The sequence below is a fragment of the Pithys albifrons genome, chromosome 3 (genome assembly GCF_047495875.1).
Source record: "Pithys albifrons albifrons isolate INPA30051 chromosome 3, PitAlb_v1, whole genome shotgun sequence".
Classification (NCBI taxonomy): Eukaryota; Metazoa; Chordata; class Aves; order Passeriformes; family Thamnophilidae; genus Pithys; species Pithys albifrons.
The window spans coordinates 9,884,895-9,912,354 of record NC_092460.1 but is presented as its reverse complement, the minus strand read 5'-3'; the positions used below and the strand labels follow the sequence as shown (position 1 = coordinate 9,912,354).

The following is a 27,460-nucleotide window of genomic DNA, read 5'->3' as shown; positions in this document are numbered from 1 at the left end:
GGGCGGGCCCGGGTGCTGAGCTCTCGCGGGGCTTGGGGGCCACGCTCTCGCGAGGCTGGGGCCGCGCGCTGATTGGCTGCGGGGGTTGAATGTAAGATGGCGCCCAGGGAGCTGTGAGGGGAAAAGACTCGGGGCCGAGGCGGCGGCGGCGGCGGGGTGAGGCAGGGCCGGGTCGCGCTGCGGCGCAGCTGGGCCGGCGGGCTGGGGTGGTGCTTGGCGGCGGCAGGGCCGGGCCGGGCCGGGCCGTGCTGGGCCTCCGGTCGGGCGCGGGGTGGGGGGTGGTGGTGGCGGCGGTTCCGGGGGCGGCGCGGCCCGGCGGGGAGGGGGAGGGGGCGGCCCCGCCTGCGGCGCGCGCTTCCCGGGGGCGCGCACGGGGCGCGGCCCCTGCTCCTGTCCCCGTGTCCCCCCCACCCCTCCCAGCACCGGGCGCGGCCCCGCCGCCCCCCCCGCCCCGCTTTCTTGCCCGGGCACCGGAAGGCGCGGCCTGTGCGCGGCCGCGGCCCCGCCGAGCCCCCGCCATGGCTCCTGCCGGCGGGGCGGGGGAAGGAGGCGGTGTCGCGGCACCGCCCGAGGGCCCGGCCCGGCCGCCCCGCTGGGAAACAAAGGCGGCGGGAGTGGCCCGTGCAGCGCCAGGTCCCCGCGGGCGGGGAAAGCCCCGCGGGCTCCGCCGCCGATGGGCTCAGGGGCTGAAGGCGGAGCTTCCCCTGGTCTGGGCTGGATGGCGGAGCGGCCCGTGGCGTTCCCGTCTGTCCCGGGCCTCGGGACAGCCCCGGCAACACCTGCGGGGGGAGCAGGGGGGGCTCTGGATACGGTCACTGCTGCTGCCTTGTTCTAAGTTCTGTCTGTCAGTAACTCCCGTATCACGGCCGTGCTGCACCTGCCGCCGCACGGCGCCCTGTGACAGATGTGCTTATACGCTCGTTCACAGTAAAACTCACCAGGCTGAGGGATACGATGGTCAGGAATTGGGCATCTTGTAGTTCCTTAGTAGGAGCTGCTCGCTGCGTGGATGATTATATCTTTGTTTCCTGATTATTACTTTTTTTCATGGAATATATAGTAAAAATAAAATGGCTTTAATAAAGAAAGAGGAACTGGGGATGGAAAGGGCTTCTTTGTTCTGTCTTCTCCAGAACGTTACAAGTCTAAGAGCTCAGGACAAGAGCAGCAGAAATACATGCAACATGGTGACTGGTGAGTCCAGATTGTCCACATGCTGCAAGTTGTGTGTGTGTTTTCAGTAACCTCAGTCTAAGTTTTATCAACTAACCGTATGTGCTCATGATCTTCAAAGAGTTACTTGAACTTATTTCCTGAAAAAATGCAGTTATGCTGCACAGAGAGGAGTTACCTCCATTTATTGAAGAAATTTATTGCCTCAATGCTCTTTTTTATTTTAGAGTGCAGTATTGAAAACATGCTGCCAAGGTCTCCTGAGGGTGGGTGTTTGCAGTTTCCAGTGTGTGGCTGTGGGATAAATGAAATGCTCAAATTAGTGTGTTTTAATAACTAACTGCAAAAGTGGGGACTGCAGCAACAAGCTGCATGTGTTGCCCTACAAAAGTCTGTTGAATGCACACTGGAGCCTTACAGAGATTTTGTCACAAGTGCTGTAAATGTCATAAATAAGGTGGGTTCAGTTTTAATAATTAAAATCTCTGGGGTTGCAGTGTTACTTTCCTGAATCTTTCCCCAGACCTGGTACCTCCGCTGATGCATTGGGTTTGTGAAGTGCATTTTTGAGTAGTTAAATAACCCCAAGCAGCCTTAAAACTGACAGGAATAACCCTGAGAGAAGCTGAGTCCAACAGCACTGTTATTACCTACAAGGTCTGTAACTCCTTTCTGATTGCCAGAGCAGGAGAACTGTAGGGAAAACCTCAGGAAGATCCTGTGGCTGTTTGAGGGCAGGAGCAGCTGCCCTGGGTTGCAGTGGGGCTCCAGTCAGTGCCTGGGACTTGGAATGCTGCAGGGGCTCCAGTGGGCATCCCACTGGTTGTTTGAGGCTCTCAGTGTAGTAACTTAATTTTTTTCCATGTTAGAAGAGAGGAAAAGAGACATTCCATGTGACAGAGAAAGATTTACTAGTAGGGGAAGACTGGCCTAGTAGGCTCTTGATTTTGGTAGTGACAAGAACTATGTAAGGTAGAAGAGATGAGCAGTGGTGAGGATTTGTGTCTAAGAAATTAATGCTGTGTTTGTTCTGCTTCCTGGTGTTTAGAAGAGGTGGGTGATGGTATGGTGGTGGACCCCTCTTTGATCTTTGGGCCTGCTGCTTATGCTTCTGGGTTTCTTGTGGCTTCTGGTCTCTGCTGTGCAGAAGAATGATGTACCTGTGAGCAGCTCATGACAGAAGGGTTGGAGTTCCCAAAGTAGAGGTGAGGGATAATGGATAGGTGGAAGGAGCAGCCCTGCTGACCTCCCCACTCTCTTCTTTAGACAAGATTAACCGCAGGTGGATGCAGCTCTTCTCTGAGCTGCTCAACATGGTAAGCACCAGTGCAGGAGCCAGGAAGAGAAGGCAGGACCTGGGAGAGCAGCTGCTGTGGCTGTCACAGAGCCTGCAATCTCCAGCAGCACCTGTGGCGTTCACATCTGAGATCCCAGCATGACATTCCTGAGGCTGTTCCTCAGAAGAGTCTTCCCTCTCAAAGCTGTATCTGCTGGTGCATCTCAGGGTGGACATGCAAAAGATGCTGCTCTTTTGAAAGCTGTAATATTAAAGTGAAATACTTGTAAGTTCCAAGTAAAAAACTGGGACAAGTTAATGGCTCCAAATCTGTTTTCCATCCTCAGAGTATGTAACAGCATCTCACAGTTAGATGCAAAATGGATTTAGGTGTGCCTGGTGTAGGTCCTGAGTCATTGCAGATGCATTAACAATGTTCTCTCTGGGCATTTGGTCACCTGGGAAAGGGATAACGTGTCTTGTAGTGGTGCAGAGTCCTCTTGGGGGGCTCCTGGAGGAGTGAACAGTCTTACTGGGCCTGTCACCCAGAGCTGGCTTGAAAATGTGTCAGATCAGCGTCTCCAAAAGGCAGGAGAGTTGTTTTTCTGTCCAGCTCTGAGCTCTGTGGGAGCTACTGTGTACTGATACTTCCAGAGCTGTTGGATTTGCTAAGGGAACACTATTAACTGGTGCTTTTTGCTAAACATTGCTGCATATTTTAAGAATATTTTCTGTAGTAATCTTGTAAGCAACAAATGCAGCTTAATGACTCCAGAAACTATAAATAGAGCGTCAGTTGCCTCATGTGTGTTCCCCTTACCTTTGATATTTTTTTTCTCCTGGGAGCCTGGTCCAGTGCACTAGCCATGAACCTCCATGTAAACAAAACCTGCTGTGTTTGAACTGCTGTCACATAACATAAAAAGGGTTTAGCATTTGCTCCAGCTCTCCCAGATCTTGGTAATGATTGAAGCTGGACTTGTGCAGTATACTTGTGTGCCAGGGAAAGCCTAGAGCTAACTCTCATTTCCACACAGGCCTTTGCAATCTTATGTTCAGCCATGTGTCTGTGTCTTGGTTCTACTTTGTTCAATTATGATGAAAAAATAGATCGAGTTCTGCTTTTGTACCTGTTCTCTTTAGAACTACACTCGTAATGTACACAGTGGTGTCTGTCCATTTTTCCTCCTCTGTGCAGCTTGATCTGGTAGTGCTGAATCACCTCTACTAGTCCTAATCTTGTGCTGCTTCACTTCTTTTCCAACTGTCTCAGTATCTGGTGGTGTTTTAGCTCAAATCTATTTATGCTTTATCAGGGCTAATTAGTGCCTTAGAAACAACCAGTATACTCACTGCAAAAACAATTTGTGGGTTTAAACAAGATAAATCAATAAGAGAAGAATGCTGTCAGAGTATACCTTAGAGCTGTCTGATGTTCTCAGGTGGAGTCATCTTTGGTGGTAGTGGTTTTTTCTTTGCTTTCACTTCCTCCTTGATCGTCTGACTTTTTTCTCTCTTTTGTGTTCATACATGGCATGTTTCATGTTAACCTCTTCCTATATTAAAAGGAGATTGAGAACTGGTGATGCTGTTGCCTTTCTCGTTTCCAGAGCTTTGCTTCTTCATGTGTGTAGTTCCCTGTTTGAGGAATCTCCTGATTCCAGCACTCTCCTTTTGCTTGCTGTGTTCAGATCAATGAGGCTGCCCTGTTCCTGACAGCACAGGGCTGAATGCTGCATCTGTTGCTCTTCCCTTTGCTTCCCATTAGCTGCCTAGAATAGCCCTGCACGGCCGATAGAACACACTGCTCAGTTCTCCACCTCTGTGGCTGCAGAGCAGGGCCACAGATATCGATTTCTGAGCCTCTCTTGCTCACAGTGCATGCTGCAAACAAGTGGAGTGTGTGACTGGATTCGTCTGGTGCAGGGCTGGCCTGGTCTGGATGAAGTGCAGAGCTGGGAGAGTTTACCTGGCAGTGAGCTCTGGGAATAGTTCCACAGTCACACCTGGGTATCGTTCAGACTCCTCTGAGCTGCCAAGAGTTAATCTGAGAAATGTGTAGTAGCACAAGATGCCTCATAAAACTAAAGCATCTGTCTTGGGCATCTGGCTGTGCATGTTTGCCAGTCTTCATACAGTACTTGGTGTGAGAAATTACTGGGGTTAGGAACATCCTTGTATCAAAGGCGGGCTGGAGTTCTAAGACTTTTACTTTCTCTTTCCTTAAGGATCCCTGAGGACCTTGCAATATGAATAATTCTCTGGAGAACACCATTTCCTTTGAAGAATACATCCGTGTGAAGGCACGAACAATCCCCCAGCACAGGATGAAGGAGTTCCTGGACTCCCTTGCTTCCAAGGGGCCAGAAGCTCTGCAGGAGTTTCAGCAAACAGCCACCACCACGATGGTGTATCAGCAGGGTGGCAACTGCATTTACACGGACAGCACAGAGGTGGCTGGGTCTTTGCTTGAACTTGCTTGTCCTGTGACAACCAGTATCCAGCAGCAAACTCAGCCAGAGCAGCAGATACAGGTTCAGCAACCCCAGCAAGTCCAGGTAAGCGTCTGAAATAATCTCTAAATGTGTATGTGCCTTGCTGACCCATTGAGAGTGTTCAGAGCCAGCTGCTGTCTAACCTGAAGCCTCAGACAAGGACTTGAGAGGCAGAGCCAATTGACTTTAGATAGAACAGCACTATTTCCCTTTCATTTAAGGAATTTGGCAGTAAATTTCTCCCTGCTGTGGGAGGAGCAGCGTACACAGCAATGGAGTGGTGTCACCTCTTGGAGAAACCATCCACAGTTCTGGCACGTGCACAACTCCCGAAGCCTCGTGCTCTGAAGTGGCTGTAAATACCCCCCTGCTCTGCATGTCTGGCTCTGGCTGGTTGGTCAGGGTGGCTGTGGGATCCAACTTGCCTTCAGGATTTATTTTTTTCCTAAATCACTTATTTTTAAATGGTTATACTTGAACGTTCTGAAGGTTGTCCTTGAACTGGTTTCTAAGAGAGGGAGAAATGCAAGGGAGTCAACTTAGGGTATGAACCAGGGGAAGATACATTCCGAGAAAGGAACTTGAGGGGATGCACATGCAGCAAAGTAGATTGTCACTTTGCACAGTGGAGGGAGTTGTCTTAATAATTTTTTTAGTAGGTATTACATTAGGTATTTTATCAAGTATTAAATGGGCAAATCCAGCACCAGAGGGGAAAAAACCCCAAATGTGTAATTTAGGAGAACTGCTGTTGTCCTCAGACACAATTTGTAATTTGAAGAGTTCACAGGTGGCAGGGCATTTACTAAGGTTTTCTTAAGACATGTCTCCAAACAGCTGAACTCTGTCTACAGGTGCAATTCTGATACATTTCAGATGGGAATCTTTCTGCCTCTATGGCAGAATGTAAAACTGTGAGCTCTTTTCTTATAACAAATAGGGGTATGGAGTCAAAAATGACTGGAGATAAGATAGTGTAAACTCTCTGTAGTGTGGTGGACTTGTGCTAACAGCTTATTTATGTGCTTTTATCCTACAGCAAAGACAAACTTACCTCCTTCACTGGTAACTCATCTCCAGTTACTCTCTGTTGAGTAAATGGATGCTTAACTGGGGCTTCTATAACCCTACAGTAACTTGTGTTGAAAGGCTTTTGAAGAACAAAAGCCTCTCGTCTTGCAAGCATGACTTGGATCTCTGCATGAGGCTGCTAAAACTGATCAAGAGTGGGTTTGGTTCTGCCAGCTGGTATGTTTTCTGGAAGTTTTGTTTTTCAGTGGAAGAACTAGGAGGGTTGGCTTCTGAGGGCCTCAGCCTTGAGGATGTGGAAGGCCCCCAGACCAACTGTAAAATTCGAAAGGAATCTTCTGTTTTCCCCTCCCTCATTTTTTTTTCTGCTTCTGCCTCCTTTCAGTAGTACTTAAAGTTCTGACTTCATCCTTCCAAGTCTTCCAGTAACAGAGGGAGGTTGTGTATCATATACTCCAGAGAAAAATAAGCTGACCTTCTTGAATATAAGCACAGAGTTGCTGCCAGAAACCTGTTCCTGACTCTTAAACTGAATGGCCTGCACCCTGAATATGAAAAATTTCTGATGGAAGTCAGTATTCCAGCAACTTTTCCTAAAGAATGTTGTCTATTCTCTCCTCCTTGTTTTTGATGTGCCTCTGCTTTTGGATATCTCCTTTCCCATCTGTCAGCACAGCTCTTAATTAGTGTTTGTGTTGTCTGCCCTGCTGGTCACTTCAGGGGGTTACAAGCCCCCTGAACACTGAGGTGGCACATCTGGTGCTGGGTCTGGCTGCAGCTTTTGTGTATCAGCAGGGCAGTTGGACTCAGGTGTGTTTGAGCAGCTAGCTCAGAATTACCTTGAAGTTTTTCTGCAAGAATAGGATGGAGAAGGAATATCTTTACCCCTTTGTAAGAGTTTTTTTCTGTCTTTCAAGATTTGTTACCAAGACATGATTTATGTTAAACCCATGATGTAGGATTCACTTGTCTCTGGAGTGTCACTGTGGCAGCAGAGCACAGGGTCTGAATACAGCTGGATTTTGTTGTGACCTGGTCCAGCTGGCTCCTTTTGCTAAAATACTGTTTGTGTTGTATTGTGACAAATTCTGGTCATCTGCCGAAGCCTCTTCGCTTTTGCTTAAAGTTGTGTCATCCCAGTACTTGACTTGATAATCTGTTTAGTTCTTGCTAATCCAATTGCAGATCAGTGGAAGACCCTTTGAATGACTGTGCTTGTGTCTGGCACTGTGACAGTTCTGCTGAAGGTGACTAATAATACGACCAGTCAGGTGACCTCGTGGCTGATCCTTCTGCTCGCAGTGACAGGCAGTGCTCAGGTTTCACCCTGGATTTTACTTGCTGTGGACTGTCAAAGACAGTGTTTGGCTGCTTGCTGCTTTTATTTATCCTGGCAAAATAAATTTCCTGTTTGAAGAAGTTGCCACCTTAAGATTTTCTTGCCTAAAAGGTTCAACAAGTTGTTGCCAAATGTTTATTTTAAAGACTGAGTGGCTGCAACTGTTGGGTTAAACACACCAGCCAGTCCCACAGTCCTGGAGCTCCTTCCACACCAGCGTCACAGCAGTGTCATTAGTGATCCTAAGAAAGAGTTCAGTGTGGGGGGTTGTTGTACCCTGTGGTGTATCACAGGGTGGCTGGCAGAGGGCTGTGTTGCTCCAGTCAGGTAGGAGTTTTATCAGCTGTGCCTCTGGTGAGGTTGTTGCTCGTCGTTCCCGAGCACTGAGGCCGTGGAATTGATGATCCCAGCGGGAAGTGTCAGCGCCGACTCGCTCACTGAGTACGGGGCTTCCACAGGGGTCAGCCAACGTCTTGTGTCTCTTCCTCCTCCCTGAGAAGATTTAAAGAAAATTTAACTGAAAGAGTATCAGAGGACAGAAAGTACCTTTGCTTGGGAGGCCTGTGGGAAAGATCTCAGTTTCAGCTTTTTATGAGCCTGCTGATGTCTAGATGGGAAGAGTTTCTGGGTCAGGGCTTGAGTGGAGGATGGTACAGCACGGGGAATGCTTAAATGCCTCTGTAAAATACCTTTCAGTTAACACTTGTGCCTTTCTAATGTCTCAGTTCCTTATGTGTTTATTGTTCAGCTTTTTCACTCTTCCCTCAGTCTATTTTGTGACTTCAGACCATTACAGGAAGCCGTTAGTAATGACACAAGGCAGGGAAAGATGCCCTTAAGTAGCTTAGAAAAAAGTCTTAGCTCTGGCTCTGCACAGAATGTGTCTTTCCCTTGTTTCCCTTGGGTGTAGGTCCCCTGTCTCTGTGTTGGTTTTAAAGTTAGCTTGGAGGTTTATGTTTGAAAAATATGTCAGTATGATTGTTGTGCAGCAGTGGGTATTAATTAGCATTTGCTGGGGCTGAATGGGACACTGAGGAGTGGTGCACTCATCAGTGGTGTTCTCAAGGCAGCACCTCCTTGCACGTGGAATTAGGGCTTCTGTTGGGCAGGTGAGCTGTTTTTCCTTTGTTCATTTAACTGTTTTAGGCCTAAATTCTGCCCCAGTGTACAGCTTGGCAGCATAATCTTCATATTGTAACTGTTCAAACACATCCAAGGCCTAATTTGGCTGATGGAATTCTCTCTCTGATGTTGATGAATGAGCAGAGGAAAAACCTGGAGTGAGAATCTGTCTGGCAGTTGTTCTCAAAAGCTGACTTGTACCCTTCCCTTGTTTGCTTAGATAGCAAAGGACTTCTGGTAAAGTAGTTAAACAAAAAGTTCCAACATTTCCTGCTACTTCACTGGTCAGTCTGTTCACTTACTCTGCATTTTAAATCTGTTTTGTTCCTGCATGTACGTTTTCTGGTGTAAAGTCAGAAGGAATTCTTTGTTACAGTGTTAGTTTTTAGTGCTGCACTTGCTGTAGCTTAGGACTGTTGTTGAAGGAAGTGTGTTTTAAGACTTCTGTCCTTAAATTTAGCTAAAAAAATGGAAATTGCTCTTCTCGTGCTCTCACTGACTTTTTGTCCAAGTGTTTGACTTTGTGTGGGAAGTTTGAAATGCACCCACGTTGCTTCTGGAGGGGATTTGAAGCACAAGGAAGTTGGTCACTTGCCCCTGGTTACTTGTAGGTTTGGAGCCTGTCCTTTGAGATTGCTGCTGGATGAAAATAAGCTGTAAGATGCAGCCTTGTGTCAGTGTTTGTCAGGCTTGGCTAGTGAGCAAGACTAGATCTAAGTTTGAAATAGTCTTGGTATGTATAGTGTGGACATGTTAGTAGCTCTTCAGTGTTCTGAGGTCTGCTTCTGGCGTGTACTACTTCTTGCTGGTGTAAACAGCCTGAGAAACCAAGATCTCCTTGTAAGAGTTGGTATGTGCTTATTCAGAGTTAGATTTTAGGAAATATTAGATAACCCTGTCAGTCCATAGATGAAAGAATTACTAAGCAAAGGAAATCTCAACTTAATTGTTTCAGAACTGCAGTTTTTCAGTCTGATTCCTTTTCGGGCAGAGAATCTGTGCAGGGCAGATGTGCTATGAATCCTTCTTGAAGGTTTGTCTGTCAGCCACGGGGGAAAAAAGTTTTGGCAACCAGGCCTCAGCTCTTCTTGTGTTCATGGAGTTACTTATTTACTCTTTGCATGTTCTCAGCTGAGGACAGAATATGTTTTTGAGCTTAGTTGACAGAAGATTTCCTTTAAGTGAATCTTAAAAATTTAGTTCTGCCCTGCTGTTACAATACAGGGCTGATTTCCAATGCTTTTGATTCTCTGGTTAGCTGCACTTGATCCACCTTCCAGCTGCTTTGTTGGTGAAAAGGTGTTTCTCTGTGTGATGGGAGCCTGCTGGGAAGGGACTGTTTTCATGCTGCAGGATCCAGACTTCTGGCAATAACTAGTTTTTCAGTACTGATAACTTGGCATGTTCCCCTCTTGCACTGGTATAACCAAGGAATTCTGAGCATAACATTTTTGCTTTAATCTTCAGCATAAAGTGAAGATTTAAGGTCCTCCCACTTGGTCATGGCCTCTGAACTTCAAACATTCCTTTTAGTACAGTCTTCTAAAAAATCATCTACTGATGATGTTTAGTGTATGTCTTTGTCTAATTTGCTATCTGAGGAAAAAAAAGGACAATGAGGTCAGTGTAAGAAGCTCTGGTCTCAGTTGGGTGAAGCCTGTAAATTTGAAATTAATGCTTGTAGCCCTCCTGGGTACAACCTACTTGAAAACAGAGGGATTTACTACAAGATGTGGTTGTTAAAAATGGATGTAATTCACAGGGGATGTGTAATGCATGGTAGGTAGAGCTCCAATATCCTTTTAAATAGAAGCAGTCTCTCATTTGAAGCATGATGTCTGCAGTTTGCAGCTTGGAGAACTTCAAGTGTTTCTGGAGTCTGACTTCTTCATCTTGTTTGGGTCTGGACTCCTTCTTTGGGTGTTGGCAATTCACTCTAAAGCAGTGGCAAGACCTCTGGGCTGTAGGAGTTGGGATTTAGTCCTGGGGGGTATCGTAGGGCTGCTCATTTGCTGAAAGTGAGGGAACTTGCCTGTTACTTCCAGAGGCTGTGGGCTCAGGCTCTGAAATGGTTAATGGTTCCAAGCTGTGCCAGGGGTGGTTTAGACTGGACATTGGGAAGCATTTCTTTATCAAGGGTCAAACCCTGGAAGAGGCTCCCGGGAGGTGGTTGGTGCCCCAAGCCTGTCATTATTGAGGCATTTAAACAGGTCAGAACTGCAGCTTATGGTCTGTGCTCAGCCCTGAAGTGGTCAGGCAGTTGGACAAGATGGTCAGTGTAGAAGCTGATCTGAAACAGTCTCTTGTACAAAAGCAGAAGAGCACAAACGCTGTCCCATCACACTTGTTCTTAGATCAGGCCTCTTGCTGACAAGGCCTCTTGCTTAAAACCTATTCCATTACCTTTCTAGTTGCCCTTAGTGATAAAATTGTTTCAGCACAAGAGCAGACTTTGAATTCTTACTGAGCAGAAAAAGTCTTTCTTTCCTTTGTATGTGTTACAGCACAAACAGGAACATAATGTAAAATTGTGTATGGAGAGAAGGTGGGGGTACTTTTAATGTGCTTTCAGTCACCCTGTGCAAGTTGTGAAAGCACTGCAGAAGCACAGGACAAATAACATGTTTACCTCTTTCTGTGATTTTATATCCTAACAGATAAAGCAAAACTTTCTTGTTTGAAACTGAAAATGTATGTGTTCAGTAATGTGTTTAATTTGTGCAGTCTCTAGCCTTTGCCTTGAAGGTCATCTTTTGAACAAAGACTTAAATTAATACTAAGGACTGTATTAGTGATTTTTAAAGTGGATTATTTGGGAGAATACTCACCTTACAGGTGTGATTGCAACTGGCTTTCTTAAACTGAACTCCTACATGGGATCCATGCTTGGGCCTGTTTGCCCAAGGCAACACTCATGCTGCAGTTCTATAACAAATAGAGCTGAGGAAACATCCCACAGGTGACTTTCCTTTTTCAGTTAATGCCTGATCAAATCCCTCACTGATGCAGCTTTTTAAACTGTCCTGCTGACATAAGGTTACATGTTTCTTGTTACCTTGCAGGAAATTACTGTAGATAGTCCACATCATCAGGATTACAGTATATTGCATGTAGTTCCCAGAAGGAACTGTACCCTCCTCTTCCTGGAAATAAATTAATTCTTAACAGGAGGTGACTTATGAAACTGGCCTGCAAGTGGTGCATTTTTTCTACCCTGCTTTTTTTCTTATCAACTCTTAATGGGCTGTAAATGAATCTTTAACATTTTTCAAGACTTCTTAGAGATGATGTTGGGGAGCGAGTTTTTGTGCAATGCAGGCCTGAAGGGGAGTTTTTTGGTGTTGTCAGGTTGACTGGTGTAGCATCTCTGCCAGGTGCTGGGTTAGCCTGACCAGCTCCAGGCAGTGAAGTAGGAAACAGTGAGAGTGCATAGGAAGACCCAGTTTTGCAGCTCAGTCCATGTTGGCTCCAGAGAGAGGTGTTGGGTAATTAATTCCCTCTCTTAAGATAAGGTGTTAATGAGGCCTGGAGAAGCAGATGATCATGGGAACCTGGGATGTCACTTCTAGGACAAGGGAGATGTACAAAGTGTCTGTGTAGATGTGGGCGACATCGTGAAGTGCCTGAACAAGGCGAGCAGACCTCGGTGCCCTGGGAGTGAAGGTTTGAGGCCTGGGATGTGAAGCAGTTGAGACCTGAACTTTGTGCTGGGGGCCACCTCTGACTCCTGGCTTTGAGTCTGCCCCTGGGCTGCTGCCAGATACTGTGACAGACCTTGGACAGAGGGTGTGATTTCTTTTTTTTTCCCTAAAATAAAAGAAACTGGTTTGGAATCAAGTCAACATGTTCTGTCTGTGTTATTCAGCATTGTGTAAGTGCACGAGCTAGAAAATACAACTGAGTAGTTTGCACAATAAATGGTATTAATTTGAATAAGTAAATAATGAAAAAAAGATTTGGTGTAATTATGCTTGCCAAAGAAATACTTCTGAAGCTTGAAAGAAATGCTGCAGCACTGGCCCTTAGTGCATGACAAAGATTGACACTGAACTTGTAACTGAGTTGACACCTGCTTGTGCACTGTTACTATTAGTGATTGGTTTAGAAGTAATATTCCTGTGCTTTATGTGGCAAGAGCCAAGTGCTGGTTTCAGCTTACCCATGTTTCTTACTGCCTGCAAGTCATTCTACATCTGTCTGGGGACTGGGGTGGGAAGCAGTAAAACAATCTTCAGAGCATGGTGAGAATGAGGTGAACTCCTGTAAGGTGTGTGACTTTAAAGTCTTGATATTTCAAGGCCTGTGCTGAAGTAACATTTTAGCAATGTAAATAGGTCTGAAGAGACTTGTGGCTTCCAAGGATGCGATCTGTTGGCTTGAGCCCATAGAGCTTTGAGGCTGGAGATGCAGCTCATGTGCTGTTCTGTCTGCTGAGCAAACAGATCTACCATATTGCTGTTATCATCCAGGCCCTTTTGGAATAGCTTGGTTTCATTTTCCTGAGGTCTTTACTAATGGATTAATATCTGGCATCATAAAACTGAGCATAAACGATGTGGAGCATAAATCTTCAGTGAAGGACCATCAATGTTTGATCTCACTGGTGTTTGCTGATCTCTCACTGCTGGCTTGGTGTCGTTGCAGGTTCAGGTCCAGGTCCAGCAGTCCCCACAGCAGGTCTCCGCCCAGCAGCTCTCCCCGCAGCTCTCTGTCCATCAGGCTTCGGAACAGCCCATCCAGGTCCAAGTGCAGATCCAGGGCCAGGCCCAGCAGCAGGCGTCCCAGGCCATACAGAGCCAGTCTCTGCAGAGCCCCAGCCCCTCGCAGCTGCAGGCGGCGCAGATCCAGGTGCAGCACGTGCAGACTGCCCAGCAGATCCAGGCTGCCGAGCTGCAGGAGGAGCACATACAGCACCAGCAGATCCAGGCCCAGCTTGTGGCGGGACAGGCCATTACTGGTGGGCAGCAGATACAGATCCAAACAGTTGGGGCTCTGTCACCTCCACCTTCTCAGCAAGGCTCCCCACGAGAGGGAGAGAGGCGGATCAGCTCTGCCAGTGTCCTTCAGCCAGTGAAGAAACGTAAAGTGGATATGCCTATTACTGTGTCATACGCTATTTCAGGGCAGCCGGTTGCCACAGTGCTGGCCATTCCTCAGGGCCAGCAGCAAAGTTATGTCTCTTTAAGGCCAGACTTGTTGACAGTGGACAGTGCCCACCTGTACAGTGCCACTGGGACCATTACAAGCCCCACTGGAGAGACTTGGACCATCCCTGTTTACTCCGCTCAGCCACGTGGTGACCTTCAGCAGCAAAACATCACCCACATTGCCATCCCTCAGGAGGCCTACAATGCCGTCCACGTCAGCGGCTCGCCAACGACACTGGCCACCGTGAAGCTGGAAGATGACAAGGATAAGATGGTGGGAAGTACTTCAGTCGTGAAGAACTCTCATGAGGAAGTGGTGCAGACTCTTGCTAATTCGATCTTTCCAGCACAGTTCATGAATGGCAACATCCACATTCCAGTGGCAGTGCAGGCTGTGGCAGGGACATACCAGAATACGGCACAGACAGTGCACATATGGGACCCGCAGCAGCAACAGCAGCAGCCCACACCCCAAGAGCAAGGGGGGCAGCAGCAGCTACAAGTCACTTGTTCAGTAAGTTAAAACTGCTTCTTGGTCCAGTCTGTGATTAACAACTTGCAAATGTGGAGAGGGAGCATGTCAACAGACAGCTGGTGTCTAGGAAGCAGAGTTGTGTCTGTGTTGGTAGCTTGGGCGTGATAGAGGGCATTTGATAGGTGTAACTCTGCAATGTGTTAATGTTAGTACATAATTATAGGATTCAAAACTTTCCAAGAGAAAGTACAGTCTTGATCGTCATAGTGTAAATTAATAGGTATGTGCTCATTGCCAGCTTCTTCACGGCAGGTATTCTGAGGGCTGCAGAGTTCTCCTGAGCTGTTTCAGGGGTTGCAGTAGATGGGCAGGGATGATTACAGCCAAATAAGATGTGCAAATATATATTAGTCACCTAGTTACCATTACTTTGTGTTACATGACACGTGGAGTGCTCAGTAGATCCAGTGCCCAGGTAAAGTGTCGAAATCTGACTAGTTGTGAGCAAACTTCCTGGATCAAGTGTAACACTGTGTCCAGCTTCTGGTAAATGCCTGGTGTTCAAGAGCACAATAATGAGCATTGGCAAGTAAGCACCTCTCCATGGTCTATGGCACATGTGGCAGCCAACCTGGTTAGTGTTTCTTCAAGGCTTTGTTGCCAGCTTTAAGCCATGGATTATTTCAAACCAACTTTTAAAGCTTGAATTACTTGAGCTATTAGTGAGTGGTCTCTGATATGTGCAAATGGATGTAACTTAGTTTTTATTACTAGAAAGTGAAAAGTGATTTATCTGTCAAAGCCTTTTTTGGCTGAAGGGAATGAAGGCAGAAACACCCAAGCCTGCTAGCATACCTGTTGTTACAAGTTCCTTCCAGTTTTTGAATAACACTGTTGGCTTGTAAAGGTGTATGTGCCCTTTGCTTTATCAATAAGCACTGAGATGAGGGGGATTGCTTTCTGTAGTCATATCTGATTGTTTTTGTGTTGATCATGGGCAATAAGCCCCCCAAAGTCTTCACCAAAAGGAGTTCCCTACAGCTCTAGGTAACTTTCAGGTGCTGGATGCCCTGTTTTATAAAACTGTACTGTAAGCTACAGCTTATGGATCTTGTCATGCACAGGGGTGTTTGTGATGGTGTTTCTTTTGGTTCTGTCATGTTCCAAAGAACCTCCTGCAACTCATCTCTTCCCTTTATTGGCAATTCAGAGATCATTTTATCACTTTCCGTTGCTTAAACAAACTAAATTGATAGAACTTTTTGCCTTTCTCCTAAACAGACTTCAGACTTGTTGTAGGGTCTTGTAAGAGCATGAACCATGTTCTTGGGATCCTTTCTGAGGTATTAGCTCCATAATTTCTTCAATGATTACTTGTAAAGCTTCTGCTGACACTGTGTATTCCTGTGTACAGTGGTCTGCAATTCTTGGGTATCAGGCAGTTTTCTGATCCCAGTTCTGTAGAGTGTGAGGTGTGGCACAAGCCTCTAAATACAGAGGCAATTGCAGGAGAGGTGCCCTCTTCCTCTAAGAGGGCAATAAAGCTGCTGTAGGTGAACATCAAACTTGTAGGAGTTGTCCCTCTCAAAACCCTGAAACTGAGAATTTGAAACAGGAATTTGCCTGCCTGCCCTGCACTGTCGTCTGTGGAATCTGGGCAAGGTGTAGCTATTTTGCTCTGTTTGTGAAAAAATAGTTGTGTTAAGAAGCAACTGCCCGTTTGGCAGATTAACTCCAGACTGTGTCCAACCCTCAGGCTGGATAAGGTGCCTGTGAGGTCAAGGCAGAAGACTGTCCTTGGGTTGGGCTGAAGGAGGGAGTTGGCTCTGGAAAGCTTTCACCTCTCTGGAGAGTGATGGGGCAGCATTCTGGAGCAGAGCAGAGACTCAGTCCTGGCTTCTACAACGACAAGGTGTCAGGTCACCCTTGGACTCTGTCCTCTAAGGCAGGGGCGTTACTTCTCAACTCAAACTTTGTCACCGTCTACCTTGGTTAAGGCTGGGCCTTTCAGTCACTGCAGCCATGCTGAACATCAGCTGCTGCAGGGGCTGAGAAGCACAAAGCTGTAAAGAGTTGATGCAGGAAATGGAAAACCAAACAGAGGCAGTTGGAAAGCTCCAGTCTGAGACTCTTGCGGACTTTGCCTCTTAAGATGGTTTTGCTTTGTTATTTTGCACTAATATTGACACTTGGCAGTATCGAAGGAAATGGATTTTTTTGGGGTAGCTCTTAAGAAGGAGAAAGCAAAACTTTTGATGTAAGAATTGCTATCTCTGTAACATTTGGGATGCCAGTGAGAGCTTGACTAAGGTCTGTAAAGCCCTTAATTGAAGTAGGCATGACACCTTCTGTGGCACAGAATTGAGAAGCTGTAGTGAAGAATGCAGAGTGAGTGCAGCTGGAGGGTTCACTGCTGGTTTTGGATTGGTGCCATTGCTTGCCTGACAAATAAATTTCAGTTACTAATTCTTAGTGACCTAAGGTCCTGCTGCAAAGTAAACTTCCAAAGAGAAGATGTCTTAGGGTCTGTAATAACTCATACAGTTGCTCTTTGTATAATAGTAGGTCATCCTCATTAGCAGTATTTGGTATTTTGAGAACATTCCAATGCAACTGAATTGATGCTTTGATGCTGGTTTTCTAGTCTAATTGCTTTAGATCTCTTCCAAATTAATTAATCTTATCTGTTGTTGGTGATAAGAACAGAGTGTATTTTTTCTATGTGCCTGTTAATATACTGCATAGTGCAGAGAGCCTGGGTGGGGAGGGATGGCAGCATGTGATTGTGTCTAGAACCTTCCTCAGGGCAGTCCAGGTGTGGAGCAGCAGTGTTAGTAAAGCTGATGGCACCTTCCTTTTCATCCCTGCTGGGGGCTGGTGGTGTCTGTGAGGGGCTGTGGGCCACTCTTGTAGTGAGATGGACTTCATTGGTGGTTCAGAGTGACGAGGCAGCTGGAGAAATAGGTGTCCATTCAAACTAAAAGTGTTCTTGGAGAGTAGAATACTCTTCTGAGCAGCAATTCATGTTGGACAGCAAAAGTTGCATTCCTTGGGTTAACTCCTCCTGTTAGAGAGGAGTGTTGCAGAAGGCTGATATCCTGGGGCTGGAGGTGTTGTGGCTTTACTTGGTTTTTGTCCAGCTGTTGCAGATTGTAGTGTGTGTATAAACTGAAGTGTTTTCTTTCATAGGCTCAAACTGTTCAGGTTGCTGAAGTTGAACCACAGCCACAACCGCAGACTTCACCTGAACTTCTACTTCCAAATTCTCTGAAGCCAGAAGAAGGTCTTGAAGTGTGGAAGAGCTGGGCACAGACCAAGAATGCAGAGCTGGAAAAAGAAGCCCAAAATAGACTAGCACCTATTGGAAGTAAGTGACATGCCAACGTGGCCTTTGTTTCCTTTCAAGTAGGATTAGGAATGACTGAAATGTGAGGTGTTTACCTCTCTGGAAAACTTGTGTTTAGTCAGTGACTGTTTTTAAATTTAAACTTTGATTTACTCTGCTATCCTAGTTAAGGGGTACTGCCACTGTCACAGGACATTCCCAAGGGAGGTGTTAGCTCGATGCTGGACCCTCTTGACCACTGGGCTGGTAGGAGTAGAACAGGTCACTGGATGACTGTGGTACATGGACACACAAACAGGCTGTGAATGTCAGCCAAGCTGGTAGAGTAGTCATGGAGCTGCTGTTTTCCCATTGTTGCAGGGCAGCATTTCGTTGTGGACATGGTAGAAGAAGGCAATAACCATGTATTTGGCAGGGCAGAGGATCTTCCTATTAAACTCTTGCCTGTTTTATCTTTAGTAAATCTGACAGCCTAAGATCTTGATTTATTTCAGCTTACTTTACTATGCTGGAGGAATGAGGTGGTACTGGACCTGCCAGATAAAACAACAAAGCTGTGAGATGTGGGAAATTGATCCTGAAATATTGGTAAATGACATAGCTTTATGGCTTCAATAATATAGCTTTGTTTTGTTCCCCCAGGGCGTCAGCTGCTGAGGTTCCAGGAGGATCTCATCTCCTCAGCTGTGGCTGAGCTGAATTACGGGCTGTGCTTAATGACACGGGAAGCTCGAAATGGTGATGGTGAACCCTACGATCCAGATGTGCTCTACTATATCTTCCTGTGTATTCAGAAGGTAGGGCAGGACACTCTGTGGGCTGTGTTGCTGTACATGTTGTCAGCATGTGTAGGGAGGACTCTTGGTGGTACAAATGGAGGCTCTGGCTTCTATTAAGCTTCCCAACATTTTATATGAAAAAAGTTTCTCTGCTTAAAAAAAACCCCAAAAACCTCAGATCACTTGTCATTAGTGCACAGCAGTGCTTTCACCTCTGAGTTAAGTTTGTGAAGAATTGTTGAAACTGAGTTCTGTATTGTGGTGAGAATAATAAACCCTTTTAGTTTTTTAGCGGGAAGAGGAGGGTTGGATGATGTTTGAAGAAGTTGTCCATGTCAAAACTTAATCTAGTTGAAGCTTTAACAGGCAAGAACTTAGCTTTGTGTGATGTGAGAAATCTGAGCTGGTAATGTTAGTGTGCTTTCTGAAAGAGGTGCAGGAACAGAGCTAAACTCTGACAGGGGAATTGAGCATCTCTGTCATTAACCTGAAAAAGTAGTGTCCAAAGAACATGTGAAATGTCATGTGAAATAACTTGGAGTGAACACAGCTGATGTAAAAGGTAAAATCCAAACAGCTTTACTTTGTAAGATGCTTTTTCCTTTTTCTGTTTTGGCATTCCCATGGTAGTAATTGAGATTAGCTACCCTATAGTAGCCTGGGTGCAGGAGTCCTCTTCAAGTAAAATGTATTAGTCTTTGGTGCTCTTCTGTAAAATGCTCAGCTAACTGAGTACCTGGGCCCTTAGGGTAAGGTGTGGTCTGAAGAACACACTTGCTACCACTGTACTGGACTGTGCTGTGACTCTCTTACAGTATCTCTTTGAAAATGGCCGAGTCGATGACATCTTCTCAGATCTCTACTATATTCGGTTCACTGAATGGCTGCATGAAGTTCTCAAGGACATACAGCCCCGTGTTTCACCTCTTGGTAAGGATGTTTGTTTAAGAACTTGAAAACTTTCCAGGGTTTGGAATGTTTAAAGTGAACCTACTGCTTGAGTGTAGTCTGAATAGAAACCCTTTTGAAGTATTTACGGTCTCTAGGCCAGCTCCTGGTCAGGGAGAAAAATACTGGTGAGTGCTGGGGTTACTGCACTTGTCAGGCTCTAGCCCTGACTGTCTTTGAGCATTATCTGTCCACCACTTGTTACCCCTCAGAAGGCAGATTGTTGGGACTTCATAGTGTCATGAGATTGGCTTACTTGGAAGCCATCTGATCCTTGATTGCAATCAAGCTTCCTCATGTGTAGTGCTAATACATCTTGCCTCTAATACATATTGTTACTTTGGGAGATCATACAGCACTGTCGTGGTGCCATGTAGCCAGATGGATTCTGTCTGCAGGACCAACTGAGTGTCAGAGGAAAAAGCAGTGAGTGATTAGAGCCTCCAGTGCTGCAATCAGTTGCAGCTCAACCTTGTGTTTAGGAGATGATGGCAACAGGGGTGGGGAAGCAGTTCCAGAAGAGACAGATTTTGACAGAGCTGCATATGAGAACTAGATGAAGAATTGCCTTTCAGAGCATGGAACCCTGGTTTCTCATTGCTTCATTCCCTTTGATCTGATTGGATGTCAGGGAAGAAACTATTGCTTATGTTCAGAAAAGTAGCTGATGTTACAGGGTACATGGCTAAGTAGCACTATGAGTTTTGGAATCCTTTTGTTTTCACTCTGGCTGTTTGATCTGTGCTTTGTCATTCCACAAGCCCTGGAGTTCATAGTGCTGTCTGTTTTTCTGTATATCTGTATATTTGGAGTGTAGTATTTCTCTTCTACACAAAGGGAAAAAAATCTGAGAATCCAAGGATTACTCGTGTCCAAATACATCACTTGGCTCTGTGCACTGACTAAAGCTGTGCACAGGGCCAAGAGCTGATTTGTTACACTGGCCTGCCTGTATATTGGATTAAGAGCATCACCGTTGGAGTAGAGCCATTAATTAAAAGCTGTTTAAGTGCATATTTGTTTCTTTGTGGGCTGGGATGTACAGGCATATTGCAGAAGCACACTCTGCAGCTAGAGGTTGACGTATATACACAAGTGTTTCATAACTGTAGCTGCTGTTTGAAAGGTGGTTTGCACAGCAGTGAATCTTTACATCAGTGAGACTGTCCTCCTCTTCCTTCCCTTAAGATTTATATGTTCTCCCATACTTACAGACTATAAAATGCTGCCTGTGTCTGTGCTGTCTGTCTCCTGGCATGATGCTGACTTCTGATTATTGCAGGTTACATCCTCTCCAGTCATGTAACAGAGGAGATGCTGTGGGAGTGTAAGCAGCTTGGAGCTCACTCCCCTTCCACCTTGCTCACTACACTGATGTTTTTTAATACAAAGTGAGTACTTACACCTTTGGAAATCTTGGGGAAGGAAAAGAGCTTCAGACACCGTGACAGGGTTGGTGGGAAACTGCTGCACTGGGTCAGGGTGAAATCATGGGTTTTGAATGGTTGCACAGAGAGCCGGCTTGCAGAAGATGCAGTATAACAAGGAAGTGAGCTAGCAGAGGGCAAACTGAACTTGTGGCTGTTGCATGCTTTGCTGCTGGAAAAGTCTTTAACTCAGTGGTTGGTTTGAGCTTCAGCCTGCTCGTGATGACTAAAGATAAATACCCTGCTGTTAACTACCTTGATGTTATGACTGTATCCTTTACTTGCCTCTGAATGTCCTGTGCTCTGTTCTTACTGCTCAGATACTTCCTGTTGAAAACAGTAGACCAGCACATGAAGCTGGCCTTCTCCAAGGTGCTGAGGCAGACCAAGAAGAACCCTTCTAATCCCAAGGATAAAAGCACGAGTATCCGCTATATGAAGGCTCCAGGCATGCACCAGACAGGACAGAAAGGTAGTGTCTAGGAGCTTTCTGTGGGAATATTTTACTTACTTGGGCTTGAAGAAGTGGATGAACCTGGAGATGTTTGCAGGTAGGGAATCCAAGGCTCTGCCAATTGCTGTCAGCCTGGCTGTGTGAGTTTTCCAGGTATTCTGGTCCAAGAGAGCATAGTACCTTCCAGTCATAAGCCTGGGGACATACCTTACCTCAGGCATGTGGGACCCATCAAGAACTGAGGATAACATTTTTGTTACTTTTGTTTTTTTTATGGGCAAAGAGGCTATTGGGTGTAAGTGCTTATGAAGAGATGGAGGAAATTCTTTGGGAGGGCTTCTCTTACCTTGATTCATGTGAACCCATACAGAATCCCTATGTAAGTACAATCTGTCCTCTTAAAAGCATACAATGTAGCTGAGATGCTGCAGTCTCAGTAGAGAGATTTCTCTCATTTTGGTCACTGGTAGAGGAGAAATGAAAAGGATATGGATGGGTTGTGAACTTCAGTAGCCTTGGGATAAAGCAGGCTCTCCATATAATGTATCTATAGCCAGGTGCCTCTGCCCTGGAACAGCCATGTGTCTCTTGCCAACTCCTGCATCTTGACAAGGTGCTGCAGAGCACTCAGCCTGTGTATGGGACTGCTCAGGGTGCTGTGCTTACACAGTCTGACAGACTTCTGGGGGGCTGGTTTGTAGTTACAGATGACATGTATGCTGAACAGACCGAGAATCCAGAGAATCCCCTGAGGTGTCCGATAAAGCTGTATGACTTCTACCTCTTCAAATGGTGAGAGTTCTTGTCTGTGTGTGGTGCTTGTCTTCTGTGACTAGGGAGCTGCATCCTGTGGCTGGCCTAGTTCTCAGTCTTATTGCTGGCACAGTTCCTGTGTTGGCATAAATTTACTTAAATGGGGAGGGGTCTTGATGTGAGAAGGTGGGACCTAAGTCGAACTTCTGGGGTATTTAACAGAGACAAATCCTGATTTGTGAACTGGCTGCTGTTATACTTGGAGGTTTGGTTTGCTGTGTTGGTGGGAGCTCACTCTTCTGCCCATGAATTGCAAGTCATCTTGAAGCATCTGGAGATGTGATTAGGATCCTATTCAAATCAAAAATGAGGGCTTGGTATAGAGATTGGAGGGAGCCTCAGAGGACTCAGCTCTAAATTACAATGTTTCTGATATTTAATGTAAAGGTTCCTCTGCACAGATGGGTCTGCAGTTAGCCTGAAAGTGAAAATACCCCATCCTTGCTTCACTCCCAAAGACTGCTAAAACCATGTGTGTGTTATATACTTAGCAGTGTGAAATAAAAATTATTTTTTTGTAGTCATCACCATGGCAATTTTAACCTTGTCATGGCCGAAAACTTTGGGACGAGTGTTATCCCTAGGATGTAACTCTGTACCTTTATGTATCATCAGCCAGATGTTCACTGTCAGGATTTGTAAAGCCTGAGGTGAGGACAGTGGTGGTCTCTTCCTTCCAGGACATTGTTAGTCTGGTTATTTCTGATCTTCCTCACACAGCCCCCAGAGTGTGAAAGGCCGGAATGACACGTTTTACTTGACACCGGAGCCAGTGGTGGCCCCCAACAGCCCTATCTGGTATTCCATCCAGCCGATCAGCAGAGAGCAGATGGAGCAGATGCTCACCCGGATCCTGGTGATACGAGAGATTCAGGAAGCTCTTGCCGTGGCTAATGCCAGCACCATGCACTAAGGCATCCTTCATGGCTCAGAAGGGGTGGGGCAGGGTGACGGGGGAGGGACAAGCAAAGAGAAATTGTACAGACTTTTACACTAAAGGAGATGCCTAAGTTTTTGGTTTTTTATTGGTGTAGTTATGAAGCCCTTTTAGGCTTCTTCTCTTTAAAAGAATCTAAAGGAAAACCTACCCATTGTGTATCCTACCCAACACACCGAACTGTTGGAACCATTGGAAGCTGCATATCCCCTGGGAGCTGTGGAAAGCTGCTGGTTGACTCTGGGTTTTTTTATGATGTAGAAAATAGGAACTACAGGATTGGCCTGGTTGGCTGGGGCCTCTGTCTCCTTGGAGCACGTGCAGCCCAGAGGGCACAGAATGACGGACGGACCTGCTCAGCCAGTGGAGGAGAGGCAGGCATCTTCTTTTCTTGTGCTTGGACGTTAATTTGCTGATATCTTGGAAGAAAGAGGAGAGAGTGAACTGCAATTATGATTTATACAAAAAAACAAACCAACAATTTCTATTCAGACCTTTAAGTGACATTTTTAGATGTTAAAAGTACAAACTTTACCACACTCTTCTTTTTTGGCCTAACATTGAGGCCTTAAACCTTGAGGCTTCTGTGCCTGATGAAATTCTTGTAACATACACTTGTGTATCATATAAAGATACCACCCTGTTTCTCTTATGTATTCTTACTCTAGTTGTTTATTAAGAATGACGAGCACGTCTTTTCAACATGCCATTGAACAATGTGTCTTTATTTGGGGAAGAGTGAGCTGTGAGGGTGGGGGGTCATTATACAGAGGTCTGTATGCAAACTGGCTGTTTCCATCCCTGTTTGTGCTTTCCAGCTCATCTCTGCTGGACTTTTCACCCCTACAAATTTTGAAGGTAGAGGGACATAAACTTCTGTTGAAGGACCTGAATGTCTGCTTGCTGATGGAAGCTCAGTGCCAGGCTAGGAACATGGGATCTGTGAGACCAGACTGTCCTGATGTTCTGTGGCTTTACCCCTACGAAAATCCCCCTCTGCCCACCTTTTCAAATGCATCACACCAACAGCATGATGCAGGGGTGTTGGAGGGAAAAGGCCTTCCAGGAGCAGCATAGGGCTTACTCCTGCTATTTAGCAACCTTTTCACAGTTTTTAGCACAGCTATGTAGCTTCAGGTATCGTTCATGATCATAAACCCCAGCCTGGTAGCCTTGCCTTGCTGTATCTTAAATGGTTGCTGCATTTTATATCATTAACCAATAGTCTGCTCTTTTGAAGCCAGCAGGTAGCCAACTGTGCTTGAAATGGGAGATCACTTGCCAGGCTTGGTATTTGTGCCACCAGTTTCCTGGATGCAGAGAGATGACTCTGCTTCTTGAACTTGTCTTCCCTGCTTCTCCATCTCATGTCCCTTCCCTGTTCCAAAATACATAGATAAATACTTAAATATATATTACAGTAAAAGAACTTAAACTTGTGTACAGGCAAGCAATTTTTCTGGAGCCTCTGTTGACCTGTACCTGTCTGTATTGAGAACAAAGGTCTGCCCTCTCTGTTGGTTGTGCACAGTGTAAATGAGAGTAGCCATAACGTTCTCTGTCTTTGTGCTTGTGAGCAGTGTTGAGGTGTGCAGCTTAGAGAGACTTCCCAAGCCCTTCATGCTCCATATTGACCTTGGTGTTTTGAGGAAGCAGGTGGGCCTGAGTTAGTTGTCAGTATGAGCGGTTTGTTCCCTCTGTAGGACTCTCTGCTCAAGTAAGGGCAGAGAGGTGAAGTAGCAATGCACTGTTGTTTTGTAAACCCTGCGCTCTGCTTTAGACTCTTGGCTCAGTGTCTGCCCTCAGAGACAGGCCAGGGGAGAGCAGCCTGGGGCTGGTGCCCAGGTCCCAGTGGGTGAGCTGGGAAGATGGTGCCTGGGTGTGTGTAGTGCTGGCAGCACATACTGTCGGCTCAGTTTGTCTGCTGGGATCCAGCATTGCCCCCTGGCAGGGTGGCTGTTGGCATCATCAGCAGTGCTTTAATTGTCAGAATCCTCTAATCCCCTCACAATATCTTAGTGACTGGGATCTCCATCTTTGGCCCTAATTTAAGAGTTTAAGGACATTTTTGGGGTAGGCTTTTGCTATTTTGAGCAGCTGTGTGTGCCTGATGCTCAGGGTCCCCAGCAGGCCTACACAGAGTGGATTTCCCCTTCTTTTGGACAGTTTGTCCTGTCTTCTGAGCAGAGTTGCAAAGTCTGCTGCCCTTGGCTGTTTGCAGCAGAAATACAGTGGGTGTTAAATCATCTGCCAGATACTCCCTGTACCAGTTCCTTCACCAGGTGGCCTTGGGAGTCACCTCTTACTCTAAAAATTGCCAGAAGCTGCAATAACATGACAGAACATTGGGGCATTTGCAGGTTAGGGATGAACAGGTGCTTCAGCCGAGTTTTCTGGGGAAACAAAATTCCATGTTATCTTAAAATTCTAGGTTGTGCACTTTCCTTACTACCCTTAACTGCAAAATGATCTAAAGTCTTTGTAGGGGAAGGGTTCTCCTTGATCTTGGAGTATACTGATTAGTAACAGGGAAACTTGGCACACGGTGAGCTGTGGAGATCTGATGTTTGGGTTTGTCCTGATGGACTGAACTGTTTCCATTGCTTTCTCATTATTCGGATGTACTTAGGAAAGGGATCTGCTGATGCAGATGTGGACTGCTGTACTGTTCTGTACTGTCTCATCAGAATGTCCAGTGTGTTAACATCATTCCCTATTTTTAGAGACAATCGATATACTGTGACTTAAGGATTATTTTCCTGGACCTGGCTTCTAGTCTGGCTCTCTGGAGCTAGTTTAAAAGGTACAGTATTTCTAGAATATAAATACTATGTTCTTTAATAGTGAAGAACACGATCTGCTCCCTTGTAGGGGCTCATAGGAATACGTGCACAGAGTAGCACAGAAGAGTGTCGTGGCTTAGAGTTGCTGTCCAAGTTCTGGGAAATGTTCCCAGTCAAACGTGTAAAATAGCTTTTTAACACTTTCCTATAACCAGCTTGACTGCTGCTTCAAGGGCATTCCCCCTCAGCTCCAAGAGTGCCAAACTGCTCGCTCTTGTATGCGTGTATATATTCAACAGGAACTCTCCCTATGCCTTGTACGAGACAGGCTGAAAATGCATCGATCTCTAAATAAACAGAGCTGAGCAGTCAAGCCACTGACCCTGCCTTGTTGGTTTTGAACTGTGGCCATCTTGTCGCTGTGCTGTGAAAGCAACCATGGAAAGCAGAGCGTGACTGACAGTTGTAAAGCACCTCACTTTCTGACATGAGACTCCTGTGTTGTCCAGTGTTGCTTTCTTTAGGAAACCTGTAGCCTCTTACACACTTGTCCATGGCACCGTTAGATTTTCTTTTGCTTTCAAGAGTTCAAACATTTCTTCTAGGTGATAATGGCTGAAGCAGTGGAGAGCAGACTAGAGAGTGTTCTTTGCTCCTGTCTAGAGTGGTGAGTAAAGGGAATGGTCCAAGTAACTTAATAAGGCTTTCATCTGTTGGCTTCTTCACCCCTAGAGGTTGGGACTTCAGATGAATCACAAGGTCTGAAGTAGTTCCTGAGCTGTTCTGCCTTGGACAATAAAAATGTATAATCTGGTCCTTAAATAAGTACCCTCTTCAGCACTGTTGCTTCTAGGGGAGAAATTAAGACAGTCTTGTTCTTAGTGGCATCAGGGCTACTGTCTGCTACAGTGGAAGGGATGAGGCCTCCAAGGCTCTTACACTGTGATACAGCAGATCCAGAAGTGGTACGAAAGAGCTCTCTGGGGTGCATACAGAGGTTGGAGGACTTGCTGGTGCTGTAGTTGCTCATCCTCTTGCTGTTTTGAGTGATACTAGTCTGATTGACTGTGCACAGTCCAGCCAAACCACCTTTTGGGCGAGTTTAATAGTGACTGACTTAGAATTAGTGCTTAAACTCTTAAATAACTGTAAAAGTGGGATATCAGCTGTCTTCCACCCTATATGGGGCTTTTCTCCCCATCTTACTGCTGAAGTTGCTCCTCTCAAATATTACAGGGAATGCACCTTATCCTGATGATTCAGCCTCTTCTGTTTCACCAGTGCCAATGCCTAGGAAAGACCCTTTCTCCGCTTGAGCCTCTTCCTACCTTAAGGAGCATCTCAAATCTTCCAGAAGTCTCGCTGACATGCTGCCCCCAAATCTCTGAAGCAATTGCAGTGCCCCTGACTTGTCAGTTCCCTTTGCTGCATGGCTGAAGCTCAGCTCTCAGCACTGCAGTCATGTTCCCTGTATAACCTTGTGCATGGCAGCCACGTTTGCTTACTTCTTTCTTCTAGTTGGAGCTCATCAGAATGGGGAGGCAGATTGAACCCACTTACAGCAGCAATAAACCATGTCTAGAACTTGAGAAAACTGCAGGAGAGAAATGAGGTGGAGGGGTTGTCTCGGAAAGGCAGGGTCCAGTTGCAGCCCAGAGCCTCGCTTGATAATGAGTGTGCAGCCTATATGCAAAATACGTCTTGTCTGTCCCTCCTGTGTTGACCCAGGTCTAAACAGCACATGTGATTGGCATCCTGCAAAGTGACCTTCAGAACTCTCCAGTAGCTTTGCCCCGTGAGTAACTCACACTACAAATCATTTTAAAGAGATGCACTCAACTATTTTTTTAATTTAATTTTACTCTTATATTCTCTGCTCTTTGTAATCTGCTTGGAAATAAAATGTTTTTCCCTGCA

General features: G+C 45.9%; 1 protein-coding gene across 2 annotated transcripts; it reads left to right on the top strand.

The window, feature by feature from the left end:
• Positions 1–78: 78 nt before the first annotated feature.
• Positions 79–27,460, top strand: QRICH1 (glutamine rich 1). Of its 2 annotated transcripts, XM_071550380.1 has the most exons (11): positions 79–156; positions 1,134–1,194; positions 4,678–5,007; positions 13,079–14,095; positions 17,246–17,423; positions 18,045–18,199; positions 18,997–19,111; positions 20,412–20,520; positions 20,877–21,028; positions 21,712–21,802; positions 22,544–27,460. In XM_071550380.1, the coding sequence occupies exons 3-11, from the start codon at positions 4,699–4,701 to the stop codon at positions 22,734–22,736; spliced, it is 2,319 nt and encodes a 772-aa protein (XP_071406481.1). In that variant the 5' UTR covers positions 79–156; positions 1,134–1,194; positions 4,678–4,698; the 3' UTR covers positions 22,737–27,460. The 2 variants fall into 2 exon arrangements, with proteins under 2 accessions (XP_071406481.1, XP_071406482.1); XM_071550381.1 differs by lacking the exon at positions 1,134–1,194.